The 16,239-nt window shown below is 37.2% G+C and overlaps 1 protein-coding gene across 16 annotated transcripts in view; it reads left to right on the forward strand.

Moving 5' to 3' along the window:
* KLHL13 (kelch like family member 13) overlaps positions 1-16,239 on the forward strand; it is a 210,803-nt gene that overhangs the window by 138,302 nt on the left and 56,262 nt on the right. The window contains exons 1-2 of one of the 16 annotated variants that reach the window (XM_077889978.1): positions 2,943-2,960; positions 3,443-3,555. The exons of 13 other annotated variants lie outside the window; for them this stretch is intronic. In XM_077889978.1, coding sequence (XP_077746104.1) covers positions 3,458-3,555 — 98 coding nt within the window. In that variant the 5' untranslated portion in view covers positions 2,943-2,960; positions 3,443-3,457. Of the gene's footprint in view, positions 1-2,549; positions 2,961-3,285; positions 3,556-16,239 lie in introns of those variants that run through there. 2 more of the 16 variants (XM_077889979.1, XM_077889977.1) reach the window with 2 other exon arrangements.

A 16,239-nucleotide genomic window follows, 5' to 3' on the forward strand; every position in this document is an offset into this window, starting at 1 on the left:
GTTGTAAACATTAAGTGTAAGAGAAATCTACCCTGGCAATTGACATAGATGATTTGGTGGTACTGATTGATTTCTTTGGAGCCTGAGCTTAGACAAAGATTATGTTTTTTTTTTTAAGTTGATTGTTCACAGAAGAATAATAACTGGAGAACCTCTGCAATAAAATGATCTTCACCTATTTGTGGGGGGTTACCCCCTCAGAGATTTAAAAAAGTCTACATTTACCCTATATCCCACTCATAAATGTTGAGTTGACTTTCTACAGACTGAGTGAAATACTTTATTTTCCATGTTTTGATAGAGGTTTGGGGATCTTTGTTTTCAGAAGTTGTATTTGCAATTACTGCTTTGTAATATTCTCCTAAGCTGGAAAGTGGTTGAACTTCCTAAAACATCACCTTCTTGCTACATACAGCTAATTTGTAGCTGTTTTATATTTGTAAATGTTTGACAATGATTCACGTTTTTGGAATGGAACATTCCAAACTTGATGTGTGTGTGTGTGTGTGTGTGTGTGTGTGTGTGTGTGTGTGTATTTTATTCTGGAGGTTTCCAGCAAGTTGGCACTGCTGATTGTTGTACCTGATTGTTTTTGCCCCATAACTGCTAAGAGTTATTACACAAAGCCTTCTAATGTAAAATATTGACTATGGTTTATTTGGTTTTTTTAATAAATTTATTTTTTATTGGTGTTCAATTTACCAACATACAGAATAACACCCAGTGCTCATCCCATCAAGTGCCCCCCCTCAGTGCCCGTCACCCATTCACCCCCACCCCCTGCCCTCCTCCCCTTCTACTACCCCTAGTTCATTTCCCAGAGTTAGGAGTCTTTATGTTCTGTCTCCCTTTCTGATATTTCCCACACATTTCTTCTACCTTCCCTTATATTCCCTTTCACTATTATTTATATTACCCGAATGAATGAGAACGTGACTATGGTTTATTTGTATTAGTGGTACTTTTTTAAAAAAAAAAAAACCTTTTAAATGTAGTTTGCTCATTAAGGTATTAATAAATACTCCTCTCTCTGCTTCCTTTGAGATTTTTATGAGACCGTTTTGTGTGTGGATACTAAAAAGACAAAATATAATTTAACTTTTTAAGTTGCTTGCCTGGGCTTTTTTGGGGTGCTTCTGTATGATCGACTGAATAAAAATTATTTGTGAGTTAGTGATGGCTGATATCTGCTTACTGTTTAATAAAGTTTATGCATTACTGGTCAGTCTTTCAAAATGAGCTTTCTCTCCATAGGTGCATGTATGTGTGTAGTGTGTGTATATACTGCATATACATGTATGGTTGGGTTTCATAGGAAAATGCTTTTTGCCTGAATATTGACGCGTTTCTTAAAGGAAGGTATTTGTGATTTCCTTAGCTAATTTCACTCTGTACTTCTGGTATGTTAAATCCTATATTGTGGAATTTTTGAAAGTAGTTGCTTCCTATGGTAACATTCATCTGTGCTTTTTGAATGCAAATGAGAAAGCCTCTTAAGGGACTAAATCTCAATCTTTTAAAAACCAGGAATAATTTGGAAAGAGTATCCGAAAGCCAGCTACTAAAGTTAGAAGTGCGAGTTTATTGTTTGCATACAGACTTGAAAGTAAATATGAATTTTGTCACGGCAGTGATTTTTTTTTTTTAAAGGTAGTGGCTTCCGTGTGAAGGGTAGTCTGCTTTTACTGAGCTTGTACTGGTGAAGGCGGAATAATTCTGTTTTTAGGTAGATGTAGAAGGGTGCTATGAAGGGAGATGTTTAGTGATGGCTACTTGCCGGTGAAGGACAAACATTATATGTTCTCATTCATTTGGGGAATATAAATAATAGTGAAAGGGAATATAAGGGGAGGGAGAAGAAATGTGTGGGAAATATCAGAAAGGGAGACAGAACGTAAAGACTGCTAACTCTGGGAAACGAACTAGGGGTGGTGGAAGGGGAGAAGGGCGGGGGGGTGGGAGTGAATGGGTGACGGGCACTGGGGGTTATTCTGTATGTTAGTAAATTGAACACCAATAAAAAATAAATTAAAAAAATAAAATAAAATTCTTCAGCCTGTAAATAAAGAGTTCAGTGTCATACCAGCCTCTCCTATTTTCACTTCTTAGAATTGTGTAGAAAATTTGTGAGTTTGGTGCTTTAAACAGAAACTTAAAACACCCAGTCATTTTTGGGGCACTTACAAGGCTGTTTTCTGGCGATATTTTAAAACGATATAGATGAACCATGTATTTGCCACTGCTTTCATGAAATACCTCAAGTTGCCTTTGACAGCAGCTTGAATTTTTCAATCTCCTTGTCAGTCGCTAACCCCTAGAGGTTACCGGACCTGCCGCTGAGCTTTGGAATGGTCCCTGCTGGACACCTGCTTGGCCAGCAGCATTGGTCTCTCCTCTAGGCAATTTGTGAGCTGCTTGAGGGTGGGGGGAGGAGGGAGGGGGCTGGAGGGGGTTACGGGGGAAGAGAAGAAGGGGAGGGCAGCATTGAATTAGATTGTTGATAGCGTCCCTCCGAGGACTGCTATTAAGAGCACGCTACTCTGTACTTCTCTGCTGCAGAAGACAGAGTGATATTCGTGTTACCACAGCATGTTGTAAATGTATGAGATTCTGCTCATCCCGGCTTGGCTTGGAAATAAGAATAGGGAAAGGAGAGCAACTTGAATCAGAAGCCACTAGAAGAACGTGCAGAGTTCTGCAGCAGTTTATATTTGTTCTTACATTTTGCCTTCTTCTAACTGGAAAGCAGAGAGAGACTGGCATTTTTTAAACGGGCTTTTCCCATAATGGCATTCTTGTATTGTGTGGCCAGAGCTTGCACAGGAGGAAAGCGGGCTGCCGAATTTAGTCACTGATCTCTATTAGCTGTGGCCTAAGGCTATGCTGAGGTTTATATCCCATTTGTATTGTTGCAGCTCAAAAGAAGAATGTTCAGAGGATGACAAGTGTATTCTGAGTAGGTATGTTGTTTCATTTTCATATGAAACCCATCTATTTTTTTTCCTGCTACTATTGGTCAGAAATCAGGTTAATAGGTGCAGAATATAGTACAATGCTGCAGTATCCCCGTTAAGGTAGAACAATGGTAATGCAAGCTTAAAACAACAACAAAATAAAACCCCAGCTGCTTTTATTAAATAAAGCTGTATTGTGTGGTCTGCACAGTGCAGTCTTAAAAAAAAATATACTGCAGTCAACGCTTTCCTAACGAGGTGGCACTATTGTTGAGTTAGAACGATAGAATCATCATATTGCTTTAGGGGACAGGAGGATTTAAGGAGGTACCTTGCAGCCCTATTTTACAGATTGGAGGCATCGGTGTAAGGGCACTGGCAGGATCGCTTGCTTGTTCTTCGCGGCAGCCGCTGCTGTGTCAGTACAGTGTGGAATGGAAGTCCTAGTTGGTAGTCTGTTATGGAAACGCTGCTTACTGTTATTGTAGTACCGTGGTGACAACATGCCATTGAAATGGAAAACGAGCTCTCCTGCTATCTGGAAATTCCCAGTTCCTGTGCTTAAAACATCCAGGTCAACTCCACTTTCTCCAGCATACATGTAAGTGAGAGAAAAGAGGATATTGAAGTGGGGTTTCATTCATGAATCAACCTTGTGGCAGAAGGGGGTAAAAATCCCAAACAGCGACATCCCCAAACCCACAAGAGTATAAAAATCTCAAGCTGGTTTATCATTAAATATATTGGCATGCACACATTTTACCTTCGGTTGCTTGTCCTAGGAGCTTATTTTCATTTAATGTGCTTAATGATAATTGGATTACTAATGTAAAAGTCTAAAATGTATACCTAAGGAAATGCCTAAGGATAGGCTTTAATCTTTTTACACTGGTTGGATTTTGTTTTGAATTTTTGTCTATCTGAAATATTGAAGATGACTTCTTTTGTGTAGTGGCACAAAACATGCTGGTGATTGATGCTGGTGTGGTGTTAAATAGGGAAATGCTCTCTATTAATTTTTGGGTGAATTTGAAACATTTGGAGTTAACATGTTGATCAGAAAACGAGTCTTTTAACCAGGACTTTTATACTTGAGTTGTGAATGAATATTAGTAAGTTTAATGTTAATATCTTTCCCAGTTTTATAATTCAGGTTCTGAAGTGTAAGTTCAAATTTGTGCAAATTATAGTTCTATGAATAGTTGTATACATACATGGAGTTGAAAAGCGTGTTCTGCCCATGCCTGTTTTAGAAATTTATTTTAAGTAAATATATACTAAAATATATTGGGAAGTCTTACTAGAATTTTTGAAAATCTTAGTTTTTAAATTCGCAAACTGTTGCCTTAGAAACAAAACCCAGAAATATAATAAAATATCCTTTAAAAATATTGTCTGTGATCCTTTTTGTTTCTCTTGGTGAAGGAAGGCATAAGGGAGAGCTGGACCTTTTTTTATTTTTTAAATATTAGTACGAGAAAAGCTTTTAAGTAAAAGCATGTTTTAACTGTTTTTCCTTTACAATATTTTTCAGTAGGAAAGATGTGGAAAATTGTTCCTGCTTGAGGTTAATTGTGTGTTTAGAAAGCCTGGTGAGTTGCCATTTTATTAGTTTTTGTTTTATATGAGGTTCAGATGTACAGTGGTGTCTTATCTGGTTCTTTAAAAGGCTTTCAGCTGCTGAGGAAGTGTGCTGGTGCTCTCAATCCAAAGGAAGCGATTCCCTAGAAAGCGTTGAAAAATGAGGACATTTCAGAGTGAAATTCTGTCATCATGTCATTTTCAGATTATTATGTTCTTCCTTAGAGATGCTTCAGGTGATTTTTATCTGTTTGCTTATTTTACTTTTCCTATAAAGTTAAAATTGTAAGTTATGTTTGTAAAAATAAGAAAAAAGGATCAGCTATATTTGTTTCTCAAAAGCTGAATTTGTCAAAAGCACAAATTAATGGAGGTGACAAGTTAATGGAGGTGACAAGTTAATGGAGCTCCTTCAAATAATTTGAGAAAATGAGATGTGCCTGTTGACTTTATCTTAGCTGGTGAGAAACGAGCAAAGATTTATCAAAAGCAACTTTATTTAAAAACAAAAGAAAACATACACACCCCAAAACTTAGAGAATCGTAAGGTACAATTAATAATGGCTATTAATGAGTTAGTATTTCTACTGTATCTTACTATACAGAAGAGCCAAATTGTAGCTCCTACCGCAGCTGGTTTGTCAATTTTTAGAGATGGTTAAAAAAATTATATTGTATTAATTCATACTAGCCAAAGGCTCAGATACAGCTTAATACAGCATCTCTAATGAATCGCTTTCTTCCTTTTAAGTACTCCTCTCTTTGACCTGATGATATGAGTGAATTGACATAGATGGTAGAAGCTAGAAAATACCACAGATCTTGCATGTTGATGTTGATTGTTGGTGGTACACAGAGGTGGAATGGGAAACTATATTTGAAGGGCTAGCATTAGGTTACACCAGTTTGGCATTGTGACAGCCTGTTATTAAATTGGCCTTAACTTATTTTTCTTTATAAATAAATTAATACAGGGTTTTAAATATTATGTAAATGCACACAGAGAAAATATGCTAAATATAGGAAAAGATGAGGTTGGCAAATTTAAATCAGGTTTCTAAATACATTGCTTAGTTTTTTACTGTTTTAGGTTGGAGTTCATTGTCTTACTTGGCCAGAAATAAAAAAATATCATGTGGAACATGTTATTCTCATCAGTACTTCTTTATATTCCACAACACTTCTACACACACAAAATGATACTTAAATTGAGCGTAATTTTTGCTCTCAGAAATTACAAAGACTAAATTAGAAAACTGGGTCAGTAACATTATATTTGCTCTCACAGTTGTTGGGCTGGCAAACGCAGGTTAAATGGTTTATTTGTGTGTTTGGGTCGAAAGTCTTTGCCTTGAAATGGAGTAGTTCTGATTTTTTGGTCAATCATGATTATTTTAGAGTTAATCCATAAAATTATGTCTAAACGTGTAAAATATTATCTGGAATATATAATTCTTGACAGTTAACAGAAACATCTTTTTGTACGTTTGCTTGAGTAGCGTCAGTATTGGTTTGTAGTGTTTTGTCATTATTTATGGTGATTTGTCAAATAACACACTCTGTGGTTTTCCTTGAAGATATGGGTCGTTTTTCAAAGACTGAGATTTCAATAACAATCTTTTTGGCTGTAGTAAAACTGTGCTGTAATAATCGAGCAAGTATGGAAAAAATCTAAAGACTCTTTATGGTCTCATTCCCAGCCCAGGGTAGGTACTGCTTAGCTGGAACTCCTCTGTCGATGCTGGAGATAGGGCAGTGCTGCTACTCCCGGGAAAGGTACAACAGACAACATTGTACTTCCTGCAAACATTGAACACAAAGGCTGTATTTCCCTTGTGGATTTTAACACCAAGTTTGCCTTCTTTCTGCTTGTTTAAAGCTTGAGTGAGAGGGGCAAACTCTCCATATATTCAAGAGTGATTGATGATAAGGACAATGTTTATGATGGTATTAAGGAAAATCATTTCTTATGTGGCATAAAGCGCTCTTCAAATTGTGTTATCATATGATTCAGGAATAGTGGGAGTACTTTAAAGGCAAAAGATTTAGGAAAACAATCCTTTGGCCTTCAGGTAGCTTGATTACCAAATGCTTAATCTACCAAATGGGTAGATCTTGTGTTCCTTCTGCATCTGTTTTGAACCCTTGCATGGTGGTATGCGATCCCTGTGGAATTCTAAGGGACCGTCTCAATAGAAATCTGGGTGACGTGTTTGTGTTACACTCTGTTCAGGAATAGGTTGAAGTTCAGCTTTAGCCTGAGGGAGGATCTCCTGGTCAGTGTAAACTGAATTAGTAAAGACTCTGCTCCTGACAGGTGTGAACCATATAAATTAACCTGTCATTTTGCCTAAATTAATAAAGCTGAAAGGGCAGTCACATCTAAGTGGTTTTCTGGTATTTTGATATTCACTGTTTTAAAACAGCAAATGGTTCCTTCAGGCTAATGTTATAGGGTTAATGTATTGTTAGTTTCTAAGGGCATGCTGGAATAGAACAGGATTAGCATTAGCAATCCTTTTATCTTTTTTTTCACAAGCTGTAAATTTTGATAATAATGGTGTGGCAATAAAGAGGAAGACAATGGGTAGGAATTAAACAGTGCAATGTAACAGTGAATTTGCTAGCAAGACAGACGCGATGCAATGTTTTCCTTAGAATTTTACCTTTCTCAAGCTAAAAGACAATGAGCATAGAATGAGTATTAGTGGATTAGATTTGTGCCCCTTCAGCTAATGCACTTGCATTAGGTCAGCTTCCTGTTTACAGCTATTTTGTTTAATATGTAAAATAGTTGGTGGTAAATAATCAACAGCACAGTATTTTATAGCAGTTGTTTTCTGTCATTGTATCATTAAAGTTCAGTATCTAGATTTCCTGAGAAAAGGTTGTGCAGAAAAGATTGTGTATAAGTCTCTCTTGTTTATGGGTGATTTAAAAAAGAGAACAAATAAAAATAGGCATTTTCTAAATTTGACATGTTTTCTATACCCTAAGATTGTCTTTTTTTCTAATTTAGTGATTAAAACAAAACCTCGTGGTTTTAGAAATCATTTATTTGACAAAATACTTATTAAATTGATAATGTCAAGTTAGAAAAGAATATATGTAGCTACTTACACAGTTACCACATACATAAACTTTTATGTCTGTCTGCTTAATTTGTTTTTACTAAATGCTCACTCTAACGAAATTACGTGGAGAAATAACATAAACGGCGCTAAAGAACAATTTAGTGTGAATCTGTAACTTCAGTTTCATGTTTGGGAATTTCTATTGTCTGAGCTTACAGAAGGGCTAGCTTAACACGCATTAATGGAAAACCATAGAGATGAGTGTGACCTTAGAGGTCATTTAGAGAATCCAAACCCCCTTTAAAGCAGGAATTCTTTCTGCAACACCTCTGAAAGATGGTAATACGCATTCTCCTTGATCCCTGTCAGTGACAGAGAGCTCACTACCTTACCATGGCTGCACCTCTCACTCGTGTACAACTCTTCCCTGCATTAAACAAAATCTTTTATCTCCAGATCTTTATGTAGCCTTTTGGAGCTATATAGAAAAATATCTATTTTCTGTATTACATGCAAGCCTGGAAATCTCTTCCTTTAACCATCACTTGTATGACATCTTTTCCAGACCCTTCACTCTGCTGGCTGTCCTCACCTGGCCCATTTTTTTTTCCATTTTAATCTTTATACAAGATACTATGTCTGAATGCAATGCTCCCTATGTGGTACGACTGGAAAACACTTTTCTCCTTTAATATAAATATTCTGCTTGTCTTAGAGCCCAGGATTATATAATTTTTAATCACAGGATTCACACTGTTCCATGGCAAATTCAAGTTTACAAACTTACTTTCTAGAGGTTGATGACTAGATGGCTTGCCCTTCCTAGTCAGCGTTTATTCTTTTAGCTACTTCAGAATTTTTAGTCTGGGAAACCCGGTGTGTGCAAGTGAAGTTAGAATTTGGCTTTAAAGCCAATTGTGTGTGTGTTTTAAAAGATCTCTTGAAACCATTTAATGTTACTGAAGAATACTGCAGAAAAGAAACTTGCAAGACAGAAAGCTAGTATTTCTGCTGCTTTCAGAAATTTTCAAGAATTTTACTTGTCAAGAATTTACCTAGATTCATTGTTTTTTCCTACTTTAATGTGACTTCCAAGTACCCCTCAAAACACTTGCCCCAGAGGGAAGAAGCAGAAATACAAATCTCATACCCTCATGGGAAGTCTGGAGGTGCTAAGAATTCTAAGGATTCCAGACATTCTGCTTGAAAGTTAGAATATTTAGATGAGAAGCTGAGTCGGGCTGAGTGAGGGGGAGGGGAAAGAAAGAAGAAATAGGCAAGATTTTGTGTTAATGACTTTAACTTGTGTTTAAGGAGTCAAGAATTATATGCACTGTGCATGATGTATTTTAAATTGACATGGCAGCCACGTAGTCTTGTTTTATTTCCTCAAGACTGAGAAAGGTGGTGTCAATGTGAGAATCTTAGGGAATCGGTACATAAAGAAGTTGCTGAGTAATCCATTTTTGAAAGTGCTCCCTCTTTTTCACTCACCTTGAATATTGACTTTATAATATTCAGAATTACTTTCTGTTATGTACCAGGCATAACTCTGCTGGGCATTAGGGATATAGTTCTTGCAGTCATTCAAAATAACTATTTTTCCATCTGATCTTTATTCACGAACAATTAAATTGCTTAATTTATTTTACTGGCATGAAAAATTCTGATTTAAGATAATCAGGTTGTTTTGGTTAATGTACTTTCAGTATTGATAGTGGATTTAATGGGGATGAAAACACTATAGAAGAGAAATGTGTCTGGGCTAAACATGAAGACATGAATTGAAAGTGCATATCAGATTTTATTTTTTAAATTTTCTTAAGAGATTTTATTTTTAAGTAATCTCACACCCAACCAACGTGGGGCTCGAACTCACAACGCCAAGATCAAGAGTCGCATGCTCCACCAACTGAGCCAGCCAGGGGTCCTAAAAATAGATACCAGATTTTAAGGTGCGTATTACACAGGATAGAAAGTGACCCAATTTATGTTTAAACTTGATAGTAACCTCTTTAAACAAGAGGAATGGAATACCACCCTGTAAGTTGGACAGGGCATAGGTGCTTTCTAATGCATAAGTGTACATATTTTACCTTTCAAGCAGCAATGATTTGATCCTGCTCTATAGGGTGTAATCTTAATGAAAAATCAAATTTCAATTATAGTAAAATATTTTCAGTGGTTTGACTTTCCATGATGAGGATATATGTTGTTTCTATCCAGTATTGCCTCATTTATGGTATGGTAAGATAAAAGCACCTCCAACTTGTTGGAGAGTACTTTGTTCAATAGAGAAAAGCAATAACTTATCTTTCCCTAAGAAAAAGGTAAATAAAAACAACTTTCAGAACTCCAGGAGCTAAAACTCTAATCTAGCCTGTAAAACCAATATTATAGACTTCATATAAGATGTATTTGTTTGCAATTTTTAAAAACTGTCTTGGTTTATCTGAGCTAAATAGAATACACTTTGTTGAGTGCTACTATAAGAATGCTAAGCACTGTGCAGGCTGCTCCCTAACACTCTATAAGAGTAAAGTCTTCTGTTTTACACCTGAGGGCACAGTGGTTCAGAGAGGTTAATTAACTTGCTCAATAGTACACTTCAGGGAAGAGGTGAAGTGAGAATTCAAACTCAGGTCTGCTTGATTTCAAAGCTCTTAACTTCTCTAATGCCATTTTGATTTTTGTCAACTTTTGCTACTTTCATGCCAGCTATGAATTAGATAATATCTCACTAGGATAAGGAGAACAGAAGTATGACAGATGAGGTAAGCTGTTTTGAACTGAGTGGTGGTATAAGAAGTCAGCTCTGCTTGGCCATACCATCAAGCAGTGAAGTTTTAGGAAAATACTGGGGCAATTATCTTTACTTGCTGATATGGTATCAGGATTCACTTCCCAGTTTCCCATTTGTCTTGAAGCACTGTTCTACCTTCGTTGGCTACCCACATTTTTTCCCCATGGGAATTAGCCACCATGGACAGTACTCTAGCTCTTGTGCTCTTTTCAGTACTTTCCTAGGGTATTACCCAGTCAGTATGTTCAGTATTTTCTTGCCCACATAATTGTCCCTCGCTTAATTGTATGCAAGCACTCAAAAAGAACTCTGTATTAGTGTTCTTGCTGCCATAACAGATTACTGGGTTAAAACATCACTAATTTATTATCTTACAGTCTTTTAGTTCAGAAGACTGGTATGGGTATCACTGGGCTAAAATCAAGGTGTTAGCTCAGCTATGTTTGCATCTGGGGCTCTAGGAAAGAATCCATGTCCTGCTCTCTTTGGGTCACTGGCAAACTCAGTTCTTCACAGTTGTGGGATCACCATGGTTCCCATCTCCTTGCTGGCTGTAAGCTGAGAGTTGATCTCAGCTTCTAGAGGCAGCCTGCATTTCTTGGTTTGCAGCTCCCTTTCTCCATCTGCAACACTGACAACGTCAAAAGTCCTTTTCACATGAATCTTTTTCTGACCCACTCTTCTGCCTTCCTCTTCCACTTCTGAGAACTCATGTGATTACAATGGACCCACCTGGATAATACAGGAGTGGTTGTACAAATTTTACATTTTTATCACTAAGCCAAATTTATTAATCTCTGAACCAGTGGCTTTGCTCTTGAAAATTATAATAATTCAAACAAAACGAGGCAATTCTTAAACTCTGCTGCAATGGTGATTTCCTGGAAGTCTTACTAAGAAGCAGAATTCTTCAGGCATAGCATTATAATCTGCAGTTGTGATGAAAGTATCGTAAAAACAAGTTCTACTGTTAGAACTTGTATTATGCTCCAAGCCCTGTAAAATAAACACAAGTATATTGTGTACATCAATTTTGCAAGTATACACAAACACATAAAATGCAGATGTGGCTTAAAACTAAGATGCTAATCATTTGAAACTTTATTTTTGGGGTGCTTGGGTGGCTCAGTTGGTTAAGTGTCTGCCTTCTGCTCAGGTTATAACCTCTGGGTCCTGGGATTGAGCCCCACATCAGGTTCTCTGCTCAGCAGGGTGTCTGCTTCTTCCACTCCCATTCCCCCTGCTTGTGTGTGCACATGCTCTATCAAATAAATAAATCTTAAAAAAATTATTGATTTGACTTCTTAAAATGCAGGCTTTTTTGAGATGATTTGCATGATCCAAGTCTCCTTTTAAAAGCTAATAAGCATTAGTGCCAGTTTTTTTAAAAAAAATTTATTTGAGAGAGAGAGAACATGCACAGGAGGAGGAGGAGCAGAGGGGGAGAAAGAAAATCTCAAGCAGACTCTGCTGCGCTGGGAGCCAGATGTGGCACTCATCACGACCTGAACCAAAACCAAGAGTCAGGCGCTTATCTGACTGAGCCACCCAGGTGCCATAGTGCCATCTTTTGAATAAAATCATGGAGTTCATTTCCTTAATCAAGTTTTATGTAACAAGCAGAAACAGTCAGAATTACTCCATTGATATTAAAGCTATCTAAAAATTTCTAAAATGAGGGCAGCCCAGGTGGCTCAGTGGTTTAGCACTGCCTTCAGCTCAGAGTGTGATCCTGGAGACCCTGGATCAAGTACCATGTCAGGCTCCCTGCGTGGATCCTGCTTCTCCCTCTGCCTGTGTCTGCCTCTCTCTGTCTTTCTCTGTGTCTCTCATGAGTATATAAATAAAATCTTTTTAAAAATTTCTAAAATGAGTGCATTATACAAGTTGGTTGATGCTGACTGTATTTTATTGTATTGATGAATTGAAGAAAACATTTCAAAGGACTCTGCACTCCTTCCCACTTTCTCAAAACATTTTCATTTTATTTGGAACATTATTCAGAATTAGATAAAACATGGAGGCTATAAGAAAGTAATATTTAACAACTACAAGGTCCTCACATGTCCCTGGAAAGTCATCCAGATAACATAAGTTATGGAGAATCTTTAAAAGATCTTCAAAAGGTATTTAAATTAGCTGGCATGGGGTGCCTGGAGGGCTCAGTTGGTTAAATATCCAACTCGATCTCAGCTCAGGTCTCAATCTTGGGGTCCAGAGTTCAAGCCCTGCATTCAAGCTGCATGCCCAGCGTGGAGCCTGCTTTTAAAAAAAATAACTGGTGATGGCATACAATTATGTGACTGTTGCCATGCTTATGCCATTCAGTACTTGCTATAGAGGAAAACAGTGAAACTTGCATGTTACTTCGTTAACATCTATTGCGTGAAATAGGAACAGTAAAACAACAAATGAGGACAATCAGTTTTTGAGCATTAAACTGGATTCTTCAGCATGTCAGTAGGGCTGGAAAAGTCCCCTTTCTGAACTTGGAGGTGAGTGTGGGAATGTTCTGGACTCAGCACCAGTTATTTAACTCTCTGAACACTGTCTGCTCTCTATTATGGAAGGTATAGGGGCTTGATTGAATTTTTTATTTAAAAGGCTTGGATAGACACCGAGGCTCCTTCCACAGTTTGGCTATTGTGGACATTGCTGCTATAAACATCGGGGTGCAGGTGTCCCGGCATTTCATTGCATCTGTATCTTTGGGGTATATCCCCAACAGTGCAATTGCTGGGTCATAGGGCAGGTCTATTTTTAACTCTTTGAGGAACCTCCACACAGTTTTCCAGAGTGGCTGCACCAGTTCACATTCCCACCAACAGTGTAAGAGGGTTCCCTTTTCTCCGCATCCTCTCCAACATTTGTTGTTTCCTGCCTTGTTAATTTTCCCCATTCTCACTGGTGTGAGGTGGTATCTCATTGTGGTTTTGATTTGTATTTCCCTGATGGCAAGTGATGCAGAGCATTTTCTCATGTGCATGTTGGCCATGTCTATGTCTTCCTCTGTGAGATTTCTCTTCATGTCTTTTGCCCATTTCATGATGGGGTTGTTTGTTTCTTTGGTGTTGAGTTTAATAAATTCTTTATAGATCTTGGAAACTAGCCCTTTATCTGATATGTCATTTGCAAATATCTTCTCCCATTCTGTAGGTTGTCTTTTAGTTTTGTTGACTGTATCCTTTGCTGTGCAAAAGCTTCTTATCTTGATGAAGTCCCAATAGTTCATTTTTGCTTTTGGTGTCCATCAAAAGATGAATGGATAAAGAAGATGTGGTTTATGTATACAATGGAATATTACTCAGCCATTAGAAACGACAAATACCCACCATTTGCTTCAACGTGGATGGAACTGGAGGGTATTATGCTGAGTGAAATAAGTCAATCGGAGAAGGTCAAACATTATATGGTCTCATTCATTTGGGAAATATAAATAATAGTGAAAGGGAATAGAAGGGAAGGGAGAAGAAATGGGTAGGAAATATCAGAAAGGGAGACAGAACATGAAGACTCCTAACTCTGGGAAACGAACTAGGGGTGGTGGAAGGGGAGGAGGGTGGGGGGTGGGGGTGAATGGGTGATGGGCACTGAGGGGGGCACTTGACGGGATGAGCACTGGGTGTTATTCTGTATGTTGGCAAATTGAACACCAATAAAAAATAAATTTATTATTAAATAAAAAATAAATAAAAGGCTTGGATACTATATTTTACAGCACTAACATTTGGGGAAGGAAACATCATGAGAATGATAGGTTATAGGTCAAGCTCCATTGGGTATTCGTGGGCAGCTGAAATACATTAGTGCTTATCCCATCTCCTTGTCCCTCCTCTCTCCCCCTTTCCCTTCCCACATTAAAGTCTCTCCCTGCAAGTGTTTCAAGAAATTCTAAATTACCTTTTCTTTTCATTTACAACTTGCCCTATAACATCTTGTATGTTCACTTTGTTTCCTTGGTTTCAAAAACATAGTGCTTTTCACTGCTCAGTGGGATAAGACCATGCCATCTTAAAAAGAACATACTTATTGGGGTACCTGGCTGGCTCTGTCAGTAGAACATATGAGTCTTGATCTTGGGGTCCTGAGTTCAATTCCTACATTGTGTGCAGAGCTTACTTTAAAAAAAAAAGCATGGGATCCCTGGGTGGCGCAGCGGTTTAGCGCCTGCCTTTGGCCCAGGGCGCGATCCTGGAGACCCGGGATCGAATCCCACGTCGGGCTCCCGGTGCATGGAGCCTGCTTCTCCCTCTGCCTGTGTCTCTGCCTCTCTCTCTCTCTCTCTCTCTCTCTCTCTCTCTCTGTGACTATCATAAATAAATAAAAAAATTAAAAAAAAAAAAAAAAGCATAATTATATCGAGGGAGAATTCTTTGAGTCCAAGAGCTGGAAGGAACCTTACAAATTACTCTTAGTCATACCTTTATAACCTTGAAAGAGAATGTGATATTTATGTTGGATCACTTTTCCTTCATGCATGTTTGCATTTGATGAGTCAATTTATTCTTAATTTATATTTCCTTTTTATTATTTTATCCTAATCCATCAATTGTATTAAAAATTAATGTTTAAGACTAATACAAAAGCCTCAACTAGATTTGTCTTTATAGATAGGATTACATTGGAGCTTTTCTGTTGTCTGCAATTAACTCACTTAATTCCTTATTAACTCACTTAGTTTGACCTAGCTTTACTTTGAATGGACTCACAAAATATTTGAAACAATTTTGAAGAGTGTATGGATGATCTAGGTTGTGAATAGGCTATCCAGCCCCTTAGCATCACCAAACTGAAGCAATTTTCATTCATTATGAGCAGTTTCCTACAAAGGTTGTATGTGTATAATCATGTCTGAATGATTCACGGCTAAACAGAAACCCATGGAATTAGAACCAACATTTTGATCTTAAGTAGACTGGAGACGTGGATCACCAGAATATTCTTCATAGACATATTGCTGCACTATATAGACAGATGCAATTAAAAACTCCCTCTTTTTCAAATGACGTGGTGTGATCTGGGACCAACAATCTTTTAAAATGAAATAATAGTAAGGAAAGTTAATGTTATTTCTGTTGTTTATTTGGTCCTTATATGCTATAAACGAACGGATACACTTCTGTACTAGGGAGCAAAGTTTGCAATTAGGTTTGTTACCATGGTTTATATGAATTATGCAACATGGTATTCGTTAGTAGATAATGGTGAGAATTTATTATTTTTATATCATTTAATCATTTGGATAGTAATTATTTCTTTTACTGTGATTTCTTTACAAGCAAGTGTCCTGCTTACTATTTACCTATCTTCTAGTGCATTGTCTGGCACATAGCAGATGCTCCATAAATGCTGAGTTAGATAAATGAATTTAGAGAGAGTAGTTTTTAGGTCTGTAGCCTTGTGCAGATCATTTCACTTAAGAGTGTTGAATTTCTTCATTTGATATACACAGTAATCTAACATATCACAGTCTCATTAGAGAGTAAGTTATGCCTATCTTTCCTATGAAAAAAACTAATCCAAAATTCTGATTCTATTTCTTGCTTGCTGATAAATACCATGATGCTAGCACAGACTGAAAGTAATTTTAGTAGAAGCAATTTACCAATGACCAGAATACTTTAGTCATGGTTCATCAAATAGTAATTTGATAAAGGAAATAAGATTATAATCTGTTCCAAGACTGCAGCTACTCTTAAACTTAAGAGTTATTTGACTATGTTCACATACCCTTTACCATAATGGGAAAAACTGTTTTAGACAAATTTATGTTTTAAAGCTAGTATGCTCACACTTAAATGATAACATGTTTTGTGTGTGTAATTTG

Source organism: Canis aureus, chromosome X (genome assembly GCF_053574225.1).
Source record: "Canis aureus isolate CA01 chromosome X, VMU_Caureus_v.1.0, whole genome shotgun sequence".
Lineage (NCBI taxonomy): Eukaryota > Metazoa > Chordata > Mammalia > Carnivora > Canidae > Canis > Canis aureus.